Below are 20,030 nucleotides of genomic sequence, written 5' to 3'. Positions count from 1 at the left end.
GATTGCCCTTTTATAATTGACATCAGACCAAATGGTATGAGGTACCGTGAGTTCTGTAACTACTTTTTTTATTTATATATATACAAGAGTTCTTACATTCTTATACAGCCACAAGTACGCGTGGCGTTTCGGGCAAGTCCTTAATCCAATGTTCCCTGGAATACGACCCCCGTGAAGAATCGTTTTTAAAACCGAGTACCCATTTTACTGTTGGGTTAAACAGAGGCTACAGTCATGGATTTGCGCCCATTAAATCCTCCTAGGCCAGGATACGAACCCAGGACAAACCACTCGCGGAACGTTAGGTGAGCGTCTTACCACTATGCCACGGAGACTGTATGAAGAAATGCTTCATACACCCAGGAATATTGGAAGATATTCTTGTCCTGTTCCCAGATTTTGCTAGTGAAGGCTAACTGATCACACATTTTGTGTTCTCTTCTGACTTTTAATCACATTTGATTTGTTTTTCTACTGAGAGGGTGGTATTATCTGCCCTGATTCCATGTATGACTAACGATCCTGTGAGATGGGAACAGATGAACTTTTAATTAATTTTTGAACTACACTGTGTAATCTTTCATACATAATAGGGTAGCAGCACATTGCTGTGTATACCTAAGCTTGATGATAATAATAAAACAATCTAAAATAAAAGCGTCCTAGTAAATATTTCTCATTTTCTTTATGAGGTAAATTTATCCAGTTAAACTATTTTAAACTTACATCAAGAGAGAAACGTTTCACAAAATTTCTTTTATGTTTTAAGTTTTGTTAAAAAAATATTTTTATTGAGAAACTTTCCGTGTTTAGTGCATAAAAAGTTGCAAAAAAATAATATTATTATTTTGAAATCTGAATCTGAATCTGAAAATACAGGAAAAGATGCCCGTGGGTCGAGCCTTGAAGTGGGGACAGAAGAAGATAACGGGGTGAGAGGAAGAAGATTTGTAGGAGAAAAAGTGGCAGGGCTAAACCCAGCTGCGTGGCGTTTGGTTGCGGCATTCGAGGCAGGGACTCAGTCGGGTGTTTCAGTGCAACAGGGACATCACAAAACTCACAACATCGCAGTGATTGGCTCAAGAGCGTCAGGGCTGAACTTTTACGGATGGTTTGTGCTGGTTGTTTAGAGCTGAATATGTAATGATGGTGGATGCTGGGTGTTGAGAGCTAAAGTTTATCGAAATACAGAGTTAGGAGGAAGATCATGGATGGTAGAGAAGAGGTCATGAGTGTGTCGTGGTCGTCTGAGAGTGTGTAGGAGAAAATCAATGTGTTGTTCATGATAAGTGAGTAGTCTATCAATTTGTCTGTCTGATAAAGTTTTCCAGTAGACCTTTAGGGTAGGAATGTTCGTACTTTCATGGAGACTTTGACTGGTGATAAACTCTTGCAATCGGGTGTTGAGTACCCATCTTAGTGCTCTATTTTGAATTCTTTGAAGCTTTAGTTTGTTAGTAGGTGCAGATAGAGAAAGAGCTAGTGGAGCATATGTTAGGAGAGGTCTAAAAAGTGCTTTGAAAAGGTGCATTTTTGTGTCAGGTTTTGCAAACTTAAGTCTTTACAGTTTTTCCATGGCTAGAAGAGCTATTGCATGTTTCTGTGTAATGTGTGTGTGAAAGAGTAGTTGTCGATCACATGTGAGTCCAAGGACTGTGGAGGAGGGAGACACAGAGATGTAAGTAGGATTTGGAGTGTATGAATAGAGTTTAAGAGGAATAGGGCGAATAGTTCTTTTACAGAAAAAGTAGGTGATTTTGGATTTGCTAGAGTTGGTTTTTATGCGCCATTTGTACTCCCATTCAGTGACAACATCAAGTTCTGTTTGTGCTCTGTTTGTTAGTGTATCAATGGTGTTGCTGGTGACACGGTGAGAGACATCATCGGCGTAGCATATGGTAATTCAATGTAAATCTTACATAGAAAGTATGGAACAATTTAAAAAATATGATTACAAATATTTATAAAATTAAAATGCACATAAAATCTGTTGTTGTTTGATGTTTTGAATTTTCTTACGTGAATTTATTTTTGCGGCATAATATGCCCTTAAATGTATTATAAATAATAATAATAATAAATATTTATTCAGGTAAGATACATACATACAAGAGATTTTACAAAGATTGATCGATTTATAATTAGAGCTAGTACATACAATGCCTAAAGCCACTATTACGCAAGGCGTTTCGGGCAGGTGCCAACAAATGCCAACAGGTCACACTGCAGCGCGTCCTATATAATATACAAAGATAACATATGTAAAGAGACCACAAGTGTAAGACTGAATAACTGGCTTAGCTCCACACATGCTGAATGAGCGGCACAACAACTTGCCACTGAAGAACAGAGGAGGAGAAATTTTCTGTGATTCAATGCCCTTAAAAACCTAACATGCAAAATAGACACTAAGAATGTTGTAACATCCATTATAAACAACATTATTAATGCAAGGAACAAGCATTTCAAAGTTTCATTTGTATGGATACCATCTCACATAGGTCTTGTCCAGCATGACGACACAGACAAGCCAGCTAAAACTGCATGTCATAAGCCTGAAATTGAGTTGGATATGGGCAGTCCAATCTCTGCTGTAAAAGCCGCAAATTTTCAGGAAATTACGGAAGACAGAGGAACAGTTACTAACACTCAAAGGTCAGAAAGCACGAGTATAAAGAGCAATGACATGTTTAGATCCGAGAATTATATGTAAGGGCAGCATAAAACATCCACTAGACAGTGTGACATTGTAATTGCCAGAATTAGGTTGGCGTATCGATATCTATAACATGTGGCTGCAGGTAATGAATCCTCCAATGGTGAACATTCCAATTGCAAACAATGTGAACAAGAGCTGGGACATACTCTCCAACACTATATCTGTGATTGCCCTGTTAGAATTGACTTCAGACCAAATGGTATGAGGTACTTTGAGCTCTGTAATTACTTCATACACTCAGGAATATTGGAAGATATTCTTGTGCTGTTCCCAGATTTTGCTAGTGGAAGCTAATAGATCACACATACATTTTATGTTCTCTCCTGATTTTTAATCAGAGTTGATTTGTTTTTGTATTGAGGCAGGTATTTGCTCCCCTGATTCCATGTATGACTAACCATCCTGGGAGATGGGAATATTAGATGAACTTACAGCCAGTTTGTGATCTACACTGTGTAATCTCTCATATAGAATGGGGTAGCAGCATATTGTTGTGTATACTTAAGCTTGTTAAGATTCTTTTTTAAGCGGTACTCGTTATGAAGTGGTGAGACAATCGCCTGGCTTTTCGTGATATATTTATTTAGTATAGTCTTGGTTACAGCAGTCTGTTTGTTGTTGTTGTGGCTTGCATCCTGAGGAAGGTTGGTATAACTGGTCTAGGAGGATCTTTATTTATATATCTTTTTATTGACATATACAATAGTTCTTACATTGTTGTACAGCCATTAGCACGCATTGCGTTTTGGGCAATAATAATTTTCACACATACACATACCCAGGAGGCAGCCCATAGCAGCTGTCTAACTCTCAATTACATGTATATTGCTAGGTGAACAGATGCATCAGGGTGAAAGAAACAACCTATTTTACCGCCTCCGCCGGGATCGAACCCGGACCCTTAAGACTACGAACGCCGAGCGCTGACTACTCACCAATCAGGCCCCCCTGAGGGCATCTCTATAAACCTAAAAGTCTTCCTGTCCCCGGCTATAGGAATCGTTCAGTATATTTAACAAAAAAAAGATGAACTTATAGGTAGTTGTTTAGTCTGAGTTGATTTGTTTTTGTATTGAGGCAGGTATTTGTTCCCATGATTCCATATATGACTAACCATTATGTGAGATGGGAATATTAGATGAACTTATAGCTTGGTTTTTGTATCTACACTGTGTCATCTTTCATACAGAATAGAGTAGCAGCACATTGTTATGTATACCTAAGCTTGAATACAACAAAATCTAAAAAAAGCGTCCTAGTTAATATTTTTAATATTCTTTAATGGGTGAATTTATCGAGGTGAACTATTTTAAACTTACATCAAATGAGTAACGCTTCATATAATTTCTATTATGATCTAAGATTTGTTATAAAAATACTCTTTCTAAGAAACAATTTTTTGTAAAGTTTAAATGTTGAAAAGAAAATAACATAGAATAATGATATTTTAAAAACTAAATTAAAATCTTACATAAAAAATAAGGCACAATTTTAGAAATATATTAAAAAATATTTATATAAAAATAACGTCATCATCGTTTATGTCTTGGTAAACTCTTCAATGTACGCCTTTATTATTTTTGAGGCATTAAATGCCCTTGAATTTATTTAAAATGATAACAGGTGGCACTGTAGTATATGCATACTGTATATGAACACAGACCACAAGTGTGAGACTCAATAACTGACTTAGCTCCACACATGCAGAATTAGCTGCACTATAACTTGCCACTAACGGACTGAAGAACAGTGGTGGATTAATTTTGTGTGATTCAAAGTCCCTTCAGGCCCTTAAAAATCCAATATGCAAAATAGATACTAAGAATGTTGTAACATCCATTATAAACAACATTAGTAATGCAAAGAGCAAGAGTTTCAGAGTATCATTTGTATGGATACCATCTCACATAGGTGTTGTCCAGCATGATGACACAGACAAGGCAGCTAAACTGCATGTGATAAGCCTGAAATTGAGTTGGATATGGGCACTCCAATCTCTACTGTAGAAGCCGCAATATTTCCGGAAATTAGGAAAGACAGAAGAGCAGTTTCTAACACTCAAAGGCCAGAGAGAACGAATATAAAGAGCTATGACATGTTTAGAGCCGACAATTATGTGTACGGGCAGCATAAAACATCCACTAGACAGTGTGACATTGTAATTGCCAGAATTAGGCTGGAATATCGATATCTATAACAGGTGGCTGCAGGTAATGAATCCCCAAATGGTGAACATTCCAATTGGAAACAATGTGAACAAGAGCTGGGACATACTCTCCAACACTGTATCTGTGATTGCCCTTTTATAATTGACTTCAGACCAAATGGTATGAGGTACCGTGAGTTCTGTAACTACTTTTTTTATTTATATATATACAAGAGTTCTTACATTCTTATACAGCCACAAGTACGCGTGGCGTTTCGGGCAAGTCCTTAATCCAATGTTCCCTGGAATACGACCCCCGTGAAGAATCGTTTTTAAAACCGAGTACCCATTTTACTGTTATGTTAAACAGAGGCTACAGTCATGGATTTGCGCCAATTAAATCCTCCTAGGCCAGGATACGAACCCAGGACAAAACACTCGCGGAACGTTAGGTGAGCGTCTTACCACTATGCCACGGAGACTGTATGAAGAAATGCTTCATACACCCAGGAATATTGGAAGATATTCTTGTCCTGTTCCCAGATTTTGCTACTGGAGGCTAACTGTTCACACACTTTGTGTTCTCTTCTGACTTTTAATCAAATTTGATTTGTTTTTCTACTGAGAGGGTGGTATTATCTGCCCTGATTCCATGTATGACTAACCATCCTGTGAGATGGGAACAGATGAACTTTTAATTAATTTTTGAACTACACTGTAATCTTTCATACAGAATAGGGTAGCAGCACATTGCTGTGTATACCTAAGCTTGATGATAATAATAAAACAATCTAAAATAAAAGCGTCCTAGTAAATATTTCTCATTTTCTTTATGAGGTAAATTTATCCAGTTAAACTATTTTAAACTTACATCAAGAGAGAAACGTTTCACAAAATTTCTTTTATGTTTTAAGTTTTGTTTAAAAAAATATTTTTATTGAGAAACTTTCCGTGTTTAGTGCATAAAAAGTTGCAAAAATATAATAATATTATTTTGAAATCTGAATCTGAATCTGAAAATACAGGAAAAGATGCCCGTGGGTCGAGCCTTGAAGTGGGGACAGAAGAAGATAAGGGGGTGAGAGGAAGAAGATTTGTAGGAGAAAAAGTGCCAGGGCTAAACCCAGCTGCGTGTCGTTTGGTTGCGGCATTCGAGGCAGGGACTCAGTCGGGTGTTTCAGTGACAACAACAGGGACATCACAAAACTCACAACATCGCAGTGATTGGCTCAAGAGCGCCAGGGCTGAACTTTTACGGATGGTTTGTGCTGGTTGTTTAGAGCTGAATATGTAATAATGGTGGATGCTGGGTGTTGAGAGCTAAAGTTTATCGAAATACAGAGTTAGGAGGAAGATCATGGATGGTAGAGAAAAGGTCATGAGTGTGTCGTGGTCGTCTGAGAGTGTGTAGGAGAAAATCAATGTGTTGTTCATGATACGTGAGTAGTCTATCAATTTGTCTGTCTGATAAAGTTTTCCAGTAGACATTTAGGGCAGGAATGTTCGTACTTTCATGGAGACTTTGACTGGTGATAAACTCTTGCAATCGGGTGTTGAGTACCCATCTTAGTGCTCTATTTTGAATTCTTTGAAGCTTTAGTTTGTTAGTAGGTGCAGATAGAGAAAGAGCTAGTGGAGCATATGTTAGGAGAGGTCTAAAAAGTGCTTTGAAAAGGTGCATTTTTGTGTCAGGTTTTGCAAATCTAAGTCTGTACAGTTTTTCCATGGCTAGAAGAGCTATTGCATGTTTCTGTGTAATGTGTGTGTGAAAGAGTAGTTGTCGATCACATGTGAGTCCAAGGACTGTGGAGGAGGGAGGCACAGAGATGTAAGTAGGATTTGGAGTGTATGAATAGAGTTTAAGAGGAATAGGGCGAATAGTTCTTTTACAGAAAAAGTAGGTGATTTTGGATTTGCTAGAGTTGGTTTTTATGCGCCATTTGTACTCCCATTCAGTGACAACATCAAGTTCTGTTTGTGCTCTGTTTGTTAGTGTATCAATGGTGTTGCTGGTGACAAGGTGAGAGACATCATCGGCGTAGCATATGGTAATTCAATTTAAATCTTACATAGAAAGTATGGAACAATTTAAAAAATATGATTACAAATATTTATAAAATTAAAATGCACATAAAATCTGTTGTTGTTTGATGTTTTGAATTTTCTTACGTGAATTTATTTTTGCGGCATAATATGCCCTTAAATGTATTATAAATAATAATAATAATACATATTTATTCAGGTAAGATACATACATACAAGAGATTTTACAAAGATTGATCGATTTATAGTTAGAGCTAGTACATACAATGCCTAAAGCCACTATTACGCAAGACGTTTCGGGCAGGTGCCAACAAATGCCAACAGGTCACACTGCAGCGCGTCCTATAGAATATGCAGAGATAACATATGTAAAGAGACCACAAGTGTAAGACTGAATAACTGGCTTAGCTCCACACATGCAGAATGAGCGGCACAACAACTTGCCACTGAAGAACAGAGGAGGAGAAATTTTCTGTGATTCAATGCTCTTAAAAACCTAACATGCAAAATAGACACTAAGAATGTTGTAACATCCATTATAAACAACATTATTAATGCAAGGAACAAGCATTTCAAAGTTTCATTTGTATGGATACCATCTCACATAGGTCTTGTCCAGCATGATGACACAGACAAGCCAGCTAAAACTGCATGTCATAAGCCTGAAATTGAGTTGGATATGGTCATTCCAATCTCTGCTGTAAAAGCCGCAAATTTTCAGGAAATTACTGAAGACAGAGGAACAGTTACTAACACTCAAAGGCCAGAAAGCACGAGTATAAAGAGCAATGCCATGTTTAGATCCGAGAATTATATGTAAGGGCAGCATAAAACATCCACTAGACAGTGTGACATTGTAATTGCCAGAATTAGGTTGGCGTATCGATATCTATGGCAGGTGGCTGCAGGTAATGAATCCTCCAATGGTGAACATTCCAATTGTAAACAATGTGAACAAGAGCTGGGACATACTCTCCAACACTATATCTGTGATTGCCCTGTTAGAATTGACTTCAGACCAAATGGTATGAGGTACTTTGAGCTCTGTAATTACTTCATACACTCAGGAATATTGGAAGATATTCTTGTGCTGTTCCCAGATTTTGCTAGTGGAAGCTAATAGATCACACATACATTTTATGTTCTCTCCTGATTTTTAATCAGAGTTGATTTGTTTTTGTATTGAGGCAGGTATTTGCTCCCCTGATTCCATGTATGACTAACCATCCTGGGAGATGGGAATATTAGATGAACTTACAGCCAGTTTGTGATCTACACTGTGTAATCTCTCATATAGAATGGGGTAGCAGCATATTGTTGTGTATACTTAAGCTTGTTAAGATTCTTTTTTAAGCGGTACTCGTTATGAAGTGGTGAGACAATCGCCTGGCTTTTCGTGATATATTTATTTAGTATAGTCTTGGTTACAGCAGTCTGTTTGTTGTTGTTGTGGCTTGCATCCTGAGGAAGGTTGGTATAACTGGTCTAGGAGGATCTTTATTTATATATCTTTTTATTGACATATACAATAGTTCTTACATTGTTGTACAGCCATTAGCACGCATTGCGTTTTGGGCAATAATAATTTTCACACATACACATACCCAGGAGGCAGCCCATAGCAGCTGTCTAACTCTCAATTACATGTATATTGCTAGGTGAACAGATGCATCAGGGTGAAAGAAACAACCTATTTTACCGCCTCCGCCGGGATCGAACCCGGACCCTTAAGACTACGAACGCCGAGCGCTGACTACTCACCAATCAGGCCCCCCTGAGGGCATCTCTATAAACCTAAAAGTCTTCCTGTCCCCGGCTATAGGAATCGTTCAGTATATTTAACAAAAAAAAGATGAACTTATAGGTAGTTGTTTAGTCTGAGTTGATTTGTTTTTGTATTGAGGCAGGTATTTGTTCCCATGATTCCATATATGACTAACCATTATGTGAGATGGGAATATTAGATGAACTTATAGCTTGATTTTTGTATCTACACTGTGTCATCTTTCATACAGAATAGAGTAGCAACACATTGTTATGTATACCTAAGCTTGAATACAACAAAATCTAAAAAAAGCGTCCTAGTTAATATTTTTTAATATTCTTTAGTGGATGAATTTATCAAGGTGAACTATTTTAAACTTACATCAAATGAGTAACGTTTCATATAATTTCTATTATTATCTAAGATTTGTTAAAAAAAAATACTCTTTCTAAGAAACAATTTTTTGTAGAGTTTAAATGTTGAAAAGAAAATAACATAGAATAATGATATTTTTAAAACTATATTAATATCTTACATAAAAAATAAGGAACAATTTTAGAAATTTATTAAAAAATATTTATATAAAAATAACGTCGTTTCGTAAATTCCTCAACGTAGGCTTTGGTTATTATTTTTGAGGCATTAAATGCCCTTGAATTTATTTAAAATAACAGGTGGCACTGTAGTATATGCATACTGTATATGAACACAGACCACAAGTGTGAGACTCAATAACTGACTTAGCTCCACACATGCAGAATTAGCTGCACTATAACATGCCAATAACCCACTGAAGAACAGTAGTGGATTAATTTTGTGTGATTCAAAGTCCCTTAAAAGTCCCTTTAAGGGCCCTCAGGCCCTTAAAAATCCAACATGCAAAATAGATACTAAGAATGTTGTAACATCCATTATAAACAACATTAGTAATGCAAAGAGCAAGAGTTTCAGAGTATCATTTGTATGGATACCATCTCACATAGGTGTTGTCCAGCATGATGACACAGACAAGGCAGCTAAACTGCATGTGATAAGCCTGAAATTGAGTTGGATATGGGCACTCCAATCTCTACTGTAGAAGCCGCAATATTTCCGGAAATTAGGAAAGACAGAAGAGCAGTTTCTGACACTCAAAGGCCAGAGAGAACGAATATAAAGAGCTATGACATGTTTAGAGCCGACAATTATGTGTACGGGCAGCATAAAACATCCACTAGACAGTGTGACATTGTAATTGCCAGAATTAGGCTGGAATATCGATATCTATAACAGGTGGCTGCAGGTAATGAATCCCCAAATGGTGAACATTCCAATTGTAAACAATGTGAACAAGAGCTGGGACATACTCTCCAACACTATATCTGTGATTGCCCTTTTATAATTGACATCAGACCAAATGGTATGAGGTACCGTGAGTTCTGTAACTACTTTTTTTATTTATATATATACAAGAGTTCTTACATTCTTATACAGCCACAAGTACGCGTGGCGTTTCGGGCAAGTCCTTAATCCAATGTTCCCTGGAATACGACCCCCGTGAAGAATCGTTTTTAAAACCGAGTACCCATTTTACTGTTGAGTTAAACAGAGGCTACAGTCATGGATTTGCGCCCATTAAATCCTCCTAGGCCAGGATACGAACCCAGGACAAACCACTCGCGGAACGTTAGGTGAGCGTCTTACCACTATGCCACGGGGACTGTATGAAGAAATGCTTCATACACCCAGGAATATTGGAAGATATTCTTGTCCTGTTCCCAGATTTTGTTACTGGAGGTTAACTGATTACACATTTTGTGTTCTCTTCTGACTTTTAATCAAATTTGATTTGTTTTTCTACTGAGAGGGTGGTATTATCTGCCCTGATTCCATGTATGACTAACGATCCTGTGAGATGGGAACAGATGAACTTATAATTAATTTTTGAACTACACTGTAATCTTTCATACAGAATAGGGTAGCAGCACATTGCTGTGTATACCTAAGCTTGATGATAATAATAAAACAATCTAAAATAAAAGCGTCCTAGTAAATATTTCTCATTTTCTTTATGAGGTAAATTTATCCAGTTAAACTATTTTAAACTTACATCAAGAGAGAAACGTTTCACAAAATTTCTTTTATGTTTTAAGTTTTGTTTAAAAAAATATTTTTATTGAGAAACTTTCCGTGTTTAGTGCATAAAAAGTTGCAAAAAAATAATAATATTATTTTGAAATCTGAATCTGAATCTGAAAATACAGGAAAAGATGCCCGTGGGTCGAGCCTTGAAGTGGGGACAGAAGAAGATAAGGGGGTGAGAGGAAGAAGATTTGTAGGAGAAAAAGTGCCAGGGCTAAACCCAGCTGCGTGTCGTTTGGTTGCGGCATTCGAGGCAGGGACTCAGTCGGGTGTTTCAGTGACAACAACAGGGACATCACAAAACTCACAACATCGCAGTGATTGGCTCAAGAGCGCCAGGGCTGAACTTTTACGGATGGTTTGTGCTGGTTGTTTAGAGCTGAATATGTAATAATGGTGGATGCTGGGTGTTGAGAGCTAAAGTTTATCGAAATACAGAGTTAGGAGGAAGATCATGGATGGTAGAGAAAAGGTCATGAGTGTGTCGTGGTCGTCTGAGAGTGTGTAGGAGAAAATCAATGTGTTGTTCATGATACGTGAGTAGTCTATCAATTTGTCTGTCTGATAAAGTTTTCCAGTAGACATTTAGGGCAGGAATGTTCGTACTTTCATGGAGACTTTGACTGGTGATAAACTCTTGCAATCGGGTGTTGAGTACCCATCTTAGTGCTCTATTTTGAATTCTTTGAAGCTTTAGTTTGTTAGTAGGTGCAGATAGAGAAAGAGCTAGTGGAGCATATGTTAGGAGAGGTCTAAAAAGTGCTTTGAAAAGGTGCATTTTTGTGTCAGGTTTTGCAAATCTAAGTCTGTACAGTTTTTCCATGGCTAGAAGAGCTATTGCATGTTTCTGTGTAATGTGTGTGTGAAAGAGTAGTTGTCGATCACATGTGAGTCCAAGGACTGTGGAGGAGGGAGGCACAGAGATGTAAGTAGGATTTGGAGTGTATGAATAGAGTTTAAGAGGAATAGGGCGAATAGTTCTTTTACAGAAAAAGTAGGTGATTTTGGATTTGCTAGAGTTGGTTTTTATGCGCCATTTGTACTCCCATTCAGTGACAACATCAAGTTCTGTTTGTGCTCTGTTTGTTAGTGTATCAATGGTGTTGCTGGTGACAAGGTGAGAGACATCATCGGCGTAGCATATGGTAATTCAATTTAAATCTTACATAGAAAGTATGGAACAATTTAAAAAATATGATTACAAATATTTATAAAATTAAAATGCACATAAAATCTGTTGTTGTTTGATGTTTTGAATTTTCTTACGTGAATTTATTTTTGCGGCATAATATGCCCTTAAATGTATTATAAATAATAATAATAATACATATTTATTCAGGTAAGATACATACATACAAGAGATTTTACAAAGATTGATCGATTTATAGTTAGAGCTAGTACATACAATGCCTAAAGCCACTATTACGCAAGACGTTTCGGGCAGGTGCCAACAAATGCCAACAGGTCACACTGCAGCGCGTCCTATAGAATATGCAGAGATAACATATGTAAAGAGACCACAAGTGTAAGACTGAATAACTGGCTTAGCTCCACACATGCAGAATGAGCGGCACAACAACTTGCCACTGAAGAACAGAGGAGGAGAAATTTTCTGTGATTCAATGCTCTTAAAAACCTAACATGCAAAATAGACACTAAGAATGTTGTAACATCCATTATAAACAACATTATTAATGCAAGGAACAAGCATTTCAAAGTTTCATTTGTATGGATACCATCTCACATAGGTCTTGTCCAGCATGATGACACAGACAAGCCAGCTAAAACTGCATGTCATAAGCCTGAAATTGAGTTGGATATGGTCATTCCAATCTCTGCTGTAAAAGCCGCAAATTTTCAGGAAATTACTGAAGACAGAGGAACAGTTACTAACACTCAAAGGCCAGAAAGCACGAGTATAAAGAGCAATGACATGTTTAGATCCGAGAATTATATGTAAGGGCAGCATAAAACATCCACTAGACAGTGTGACATTGTAATTGCCAGAATTAGGTTGGCGTATCGATATCTATGGCAGGTGGCTGCAGGTAATGAATCCTCCAATGGTGAACATTCCAATTGTAAACAATGTGAACAAGAGCTGGGACATACTCTCCAACACTATATCTGTGATTGCCCTGTTAGAATTGACTTCAGACCAAATGGTATGAGGTACTTTGAGCTCTGTAATTACTTCATACACTCAGGAATATTGGAAGATATTCTTGTGCTGTTCCCAGATTTTGCTAGTGGAAGCTAATAGATCACACATACATTTTATGTTCTCTCCTGATTTTTAATCAGAGTTGATTTGTTTTTGTATTGAGGCAGGTATTTGCTCCCCTGATTCCATGTATGACTAACCATCCTGGGAGATGGGAATATTAGATGAACTTACAGCCAGTTTGTGATCTACACTGTGTAATCTCTCATATAGAATGGGGTAGCAGCATATTGTTGTGTATACTTAAGCTTGTTAAGATTCTTTTTTAAGCGGTACTCGTTATGAAGTGGTGAGACAATCGCCTGGCTTTTCGTGATATATTTATTTAGTATAGTCTTGGTTACAGCAGTCTGTTTGTTGTTGTTGTGGCTTGCATCCTGAGGAAGGTTGGTATAACTGGTCTAGGAGGATCTTTATTTATATATCTTTTTATTGACATATACAATAGTTCTTACATTGTTGTACAGCCATTAGCACGCATTGCGTTTTGGGCAATAATAATTTTCACACATACACATACCCAGGAGGCAGCCCATAGCAGCTGTCTAACTCTCAATTACATGTATATTGCTAGGTGAACAGATGCATCAGGGTGAAAGAAACAACCTATTTTACCGCCTCCGCCGGGATCGAACCCGGACCCTTAAGACTACGAACGCCGAGCGCTGACTACTCACCAATCAGGCCCCCCTGAGGGCATCTCTATAAACCTAAAAGTCTTCCTGTCCCCGGCTATAGGAATCGTTCAGTATATTTAACAAAAAAAAGATGAACTTATAGGTAGTTGTTTAGTCTGAGTTGATTTGTTTTTGTATTGAGGCAGGTATTTGTTCCCATGATTCCATATATGACTAACCATTATGTGAGATGGGAATATTAGATGAACTTATAGCTTGGTTTTTGTATCTACACTGTGTCATCTTTCATACAGAATAGAGTAGCAACACATTGTTATGTATACCTAAGCTTGAATACAACAAAATCTAAAAAAAGCGTCCTAGTTAATATTTTTTAATATTCTTTAGTGGATGAATTTATCAAGGTGAACTATTTTAAACTTACATCAAATGAGTAACGTTTCATATAATTTCTATTATTATCTAAGATTTGTTAAAAAAAAATACTCTTTCTAAGAAACAATTTTTTGTAGAGTTTAAATGTTGAAAAGAAAATAACATAGAATAATGATATTTTTAAAACTATATTAATATCTTACATAAAAAATAAGGCACAATTTTAGAAATATATTAAAAAATATTTATATAAAAATAACGTCGTTATCGTTTAGGGTTTCGTAAATTCCTCAACGTACGCTTTGGTTATTATTTTTGAGGCATTAAATGCCCTTGAATTTATTTAAAATAACAGGTGGCACTGTAGTATATGCATACTGTATATGAACACAGACCACAAGTGTGAGACTCAATAACTGACTTAGCTCCACACATGCAGAATTAGCTGCACTATAACATGCCAATAACCCACTGAAGAACAGTAGTGGATTAATTTTGTGTGATTCAAAGTCCCTTAAAAGTCCCTTTAAGGGCCCTCAGGCCCTTAAAAATCCAACATGCAAAATAGATACTAAGAATGTTGTAACATCCATTATAAACAACATTAGTAATGCAAAGAGCAAGAGTTTCAGAGTATCATTTGTATGGATACCATCTCACATAGGTGTTGTCCAGCATGATGACACAGACAAGGCAGCTAAACTGCATGTGATAAGCCTGAAATTGAGTTGGATATGGGCACTCCAATCTCTACTGTAGAAGCCGCAATATTTCCGGAAATTAGGAAAGACAGAAGAGCAGTTTCTGACACTCAAAGGCCAGAGAGAACGAATATAAAGAGCTATGACATGTTTAGAGCCGACAATTATGTGTACGGGCAGCATAAAACATCCACTAGACAGTGTGACATTGTAATTGCCAGAATTAGGCTGGAATATCGATATTTATAACAGGTGGCTGCAGGTAATGAATCCCCAAATGGTGAACATTCCAATTGTAAACAATGTGAACAAGAGCTGGGACATACTCTCCAACACTATATCTGTGATTGCCCTTTTATAATTGACATCAGACCAAATGGTATGAGGTACCGTGAGTTCTGTAACTACTTTTTTTATTTATATATATACAAGAGTTCTTACATTCTTATACAGCCACAAGTACGCGTGGCGTTTCGGGCAAGTCCTTAATCCAATGTTCCCTGGAATACGACCCCCGTGAAGAATCGTTTTTAAAACCGAGTACCCATTTTACTGTTGAGTTAAACAGAGGCTACAGTCATGGATTTGCGCCCATTAAATCCTCCTAGGCCAGGATACGAACCCAGGACAAACCACTCGCGGAACGTTAGGTGAGCGTCTTACCACTATGCCACGGAGACTGTATGAAGAAATGCTTCATACACCCAGGAATATTGGAAGATATTCTTGTCCTGTTCCCAGATTTTGTTACTGGAGGTTAACTGATTACACATTTTGTGTTCTCTTCTGACTTTTAATCAAATTTGATTTGTTTTTCTACTGAGAGGGTGGTATTATCTGCCCTGATTCCATGTATGACTAACGATCCTGTGAGATGGGAACAGATGAACTTATAGTTAATTTTTGAACTACACTGTAATCTTTCATACAGAATAGGGTAGCAGCACATTGCTGTGTATACCTAAGCTTGATGATAATAATAAAACAATCTAAAATAAAAGCGTCCTAGTAAATATTTCTCATTTTCTTTATGAGGTAAATTTATCCAGTTAAACTATTTTAAACTTACATCAAGAGAGAAACGTTTCACAAAATTTCTTTTATGTTTTAAGTTTTGTTTAAAAAAATATTTTTATTGAGAAACTTTCCGTGTTTAGTGCATAAAAAGTGGCAAAAAATAATATTATTATTTTGAAATCTGAATCTGAATCTGAAAATACAGGAAAAGATGCCCGTGGGTCGAGCCTTGAAGTGGGGACAGAAGAAGATAAGGGGGTGAGAGGAAGAAGATTTGTAGGAGAAAAAGTGGCAGGGCCAAACCCAGCTGCGTGTCGTTTGGTTGCGGCATTCGAGGCAGGGACTCAGTTATTATTATTATTAACATCTTTATGACAAAATTAATTACAATTTTTCCTAATCTGAGGATTTTGATAGTCTTATTAAATTGAGGTTAATGCTAGTATTCACTGTCACGCAGGACAGAGGGTCATAGTCGGGTGTTTCAGTGGCAACAACAGGGACATCACAAAACTCACAACATCGCAGTGATTGGCTCAAGAGCGTCAGGGCTGAACTTTTACGGATGGTTTGTGCTGGTTGTTTAGAGCTGAATATGTAATAATGGTGGATGCTGGGTGTTGAGAGCTAAAGTTTATCGAAATACAGAGTTAGGAGGAAGATCATGGATGGTAGAGAAGAGGTCATGAGTGTGTCGTGGTCGTCTGAGAGTGTGTAGGAGAAAATCAATGTGTTGTTCATGATAAGTGAGTAGTCTATCAATTTGTCTGTCTAATAAAGTTTTCCAGTAGACCTTTAGGGTAGGAATGTTCGTACCTTCATGGAGACTTTGACTGGTGATAAACTCTTGCAATCGGGTGTTGAGTACCCATCTTAGTGCTCTATTTTGAATTCTTTGAAGCTTTAGTTTGTTAGTAGGTGCAGATAGAGAAAGAGCTAGTGGAGCATATGTTAGGAGAGGTCTAAAAAGTGCTTTGAAAAGGTGCATTTTTGTGTCAGGTTTTGCAAATCTAAGTCTGTACAGTTTTTCCATGGCTAGAAGAGCTATTGCATGTGTTACAAATGATATGAGTGGGGCTTCTATGGGGTACTGGTACTATTAAGGGGTATAGGTAGTTAGAAGACAGGAGTATCAAATATGGGAGAGCTAAAAGGCCCGGCCCCCAAAATAAACTATCCACAGTAGTAATAACTTGCTACAAGACCAAATATGTTAGTCTAAGGGTTGATCACTGCGCTCCCACCTTGGAAGAAGAGATACTCTGTAATTCATGTACTTATTTATTAACCCCTTAACAACCCCCCATTTACACTCACACCAATAACAATAATAATAACAACTTTACCACACTATCTTACGTTAAAAGCCTTGGTCCACGTAGGCAGGATACAAGGTTTACACTAATAACAAGCTAGGGTAAAGTACTACTGGCTAAGCACTGAAGCTGGATGCAGCTTAGGGTAGTGAAACCACGTGGGACCCTAATACAAAACACAACACTTAGGGGTACCCAAACACTGGCAAAATACTATCCCCAGGTCTCCCCAATCGTTACTACCAGAGTAGGCACACTTACACCATATAATACTTAACTTAAGGGTACAGGAACTTCAGGTAAGGGAAATAAGTAAGAGGAGAAGGAAGGAGAGTAGGGATACAGCCACAGAGTAGGTCTTAACCTCACGCCACCAGCCAAGAGAAGCGCGAGCTCCTCGCGACCACCTGGCCTCCCTCATGTCGTGGTGCCGGAAGGAGCCTAATTGATCGTGCAGCTAAGCACATTAAAGATCTTCCCCTATGCAACGTATTGTTACTTTATGAATGATTAGAAAGTATTAGTAAGCAAAGTTGGTGCCTATGTTATTATTTAATAATCAACCCCCAGCTCAGTCTTTAAATGCTCTTTGAGAAACAATAATAGTCTTACGTCTGGCAGGGAAGATACAAACAATTTCCATTCGAAATGCGCCAACTGTACTACTTAGGAAGTTTAATAGCTCAATTTTGACCTCTGGTTTCCACTGGAGAACCCAGGGTCGTAACACTCCTCCCCCCTTCAGAGAAAAAAAAAAAAAAATGTGACCACTAGAATAGTAGTCATTTTTTTTTTTTTTTTTTTGTAAGAGTATACAGAGAACAAAAAGAAAAACATGACAAAAACAAAAAATCAATCAAAAGCAATTTCTCTGCAAAAAAAAAATACAAAGGAGTTCTCTGAAAGAAAAAAAAACATACACAACAAAAATAAAAGAACAGGGAAGTAAATAAATTGGACACGGAATATTTAATGTCACAGGAGAACCTAAAAAAAATTAACTAAAGCATGACAGTTGGTAAATGGCTTTCTGTGGCTCAGATGAATGTTATTCAGGCAACCGGGACAGAGCGTCGGCTATCACGTTGAGTCTGCCCGGTAGGTGGGTAATGGAAAGATTGAAGTCCTGTAGGTACAACGCCCACCTGAGGATGCGTTTATTCTTACCCTTCATCTGAGTCAGGAAGACTAGTGGGTTATGGTCCGTGTACACTTCCACTATATTACCTGTGAGGTAAACTTCGAACTTTTTACATGTTAACACTAGCGCCAACGCCTCTTTTTCTACCACTGAATAATTGCGTTGCGCCTTGTCGAATTTCACAGAGTAATAATATACTGGGTGTTCCACCTGATCATCCCCAGTTTGCAACAACACTGCACCAGCACCCGAGTCAGACGCGTCAACCTGAATTTTAAACGGTCGGTCGAACCTAGGACTAGCAAGCACTGGGGCGGAAGCTAAGATCAATTTCAAATTTTTAAATGCCTCTGCACAGTCTGATGACCACTTAAATTTAACTGCTTTCCGCAACAAGTCTGTGAGAGGAGTGGCAACACTGGAAAAGTTCTGACAAAAACGTCGATAGTACGCACACATACCGATAAATCTTTGAATGTCCTTTTTAGACTTTAGTACTGGATACTCCAGAATGGCATTGATTTTATCTTGCCGAGGTAACACTTTTCCTTGGCCCACTTCATAACCGAGGTACGTCACTGTGCCTTGGCCAAAATGACACTTTTTAGCATTTAAGGTAAGATTTGCCCTTTTCAAGATGGCAAACAACTGGCGTAACCTAGCTATGTGGTCAGCCCAATTACTGTCAAACAGCACGATATCATCTAAATACGCCCGACAATTTGGCACCTTAGCGAGTAGAGAGTTCATGAGTCTCTGGAACGTGGCAGGGGCATTACGCAAGCCGAACGGTAACACTTGATACTCAAAAACACCCTCGGGTGTCACGAACGCAGTGAGCTGTTTAGCACGTTCAGTGAGTGGGATTTGATAATACCCCCTCGAGAGGTCGAATTTCGAAACGTACTTGGCATTTCCCAACTCGTCAATGCAGTCCTCGAGGAGGGGCAGCGGATAGGCATCCACAATGGTCACCTTGTTGAGCTGCCGATAGTCGGTGCATAATCGCCATGAGCCGTCTGGTTTGGGGACCAAAAGGCAGGGCGAGCACCAAGAGCCCTGGCTCGGCCGGATGAGGCCGTGCTGGAGCAAGAAGTCGACCTCCTTCCGTATGATGGCCTTCTTTTCTGGACTCATCCGATAGGGTTGAAGGCGAATGGGAGTGTAGTCCGTCAACTCGACATCATGGCAAATGGCATCAGTCTGGGTCGGGACCTCCCCGAACAGACTGGAGAATTCATCAACCAACGACTGCACCTCTTCACGTTGGGCCATCTGCAAATGGGACAGTTCCTCCACAGCATTCACAGAACTAGAATTATTGAAAATGAGATTAGTTGGGTCCCCAGAACAATCATCCCCTCTCTCACTGGAAATGGAAACATTGGTTAGTGCAATGGGCCTGGGGCCCTGGAACTTCTTCAGTCGATTTACATGTATGAGCATTACCTGGTTACGTTTGTCAGAGTGCCTCACTTTGTACGTGAGGTCCCCAGTCTTTTCTGTCACAATGTAGGGGCCTTCGTACTTGTGGGACATAGTGTTCCCTAGTCGAGGCTTTAATACCAGGACAGGGTCGCCAGGCTGAAATACCCGTAACTTAGATTTAGCATCGTTACGTTCTTTCATCTTTTCTTGGGCCTTGCCAAGATACTTTAATGCAGCCGCCTTGCAGTCCTTGAGTCTCTGGTGGTGTTGCGCAAAGAAAGCCGAACCTTCGGATAACGTTACGTTCCCTAACAGATTCTCCTGTAACATTTGCAAGGGTCCACGAACTTTATGGCCAAAGACTAACTCAAAAGGAGAACAGCCCAGTGAACTTTG

At 38.4% G+C, this 20,030-nt stretch overlaps 1 protein-coding gene across 1 annotated transcript in view; it reads left to right on the top strand.

Moving 5' to 3' along the window:
- The first annotated feature begins 1,207 nt into the window (after positions 1-1,207).
- Positions 1,208-20,030, top strand: part of LOC138366375 (glutamate--tRNA ligase-like) — a 44,057-nt gene continuing 25,234 nt past the window's right edge. Inside the window, exons 1-4 of the mRNA XM_069327414.1 lie at positions 1,208-1,253; positions 2,502-2,669; positions 7,517-7,684; positions 12,543-12,710. Coding sequence (XP_069183515.1) covers positions 1,208-1,253; positions 2,502-2,669; positions 7,517-7,684; positions 12,543-12,710 — 550 coding nt within the window. The remainder of the gene's footprint in view (positions 1,254-2,501; positions 2,670-7,516; positions 7,685-12,542; positions 12,711-20,030) is intronic.

Source organism: Procambarus clarkii, chromosome 19, assembly GCF_040958095.1.
Source record: "Procambarus clarkii isolate CNS0578487 chromosome 19, FALCON_Pclarkii_2.0, whole genome shotgun sequence".
NCBI classification, from domain to species: domain Eukaryota; kingdom Metazoa; phylum Arthropoda; class Malacostraca; order Decapoda; family Cambaridae; genus Procambarus; species Procambarus clarkii.
Note: the sequence above shows the minus strand (reverse complement) of the source record. Positions and strands in the feature narration are given on the sequence as shown.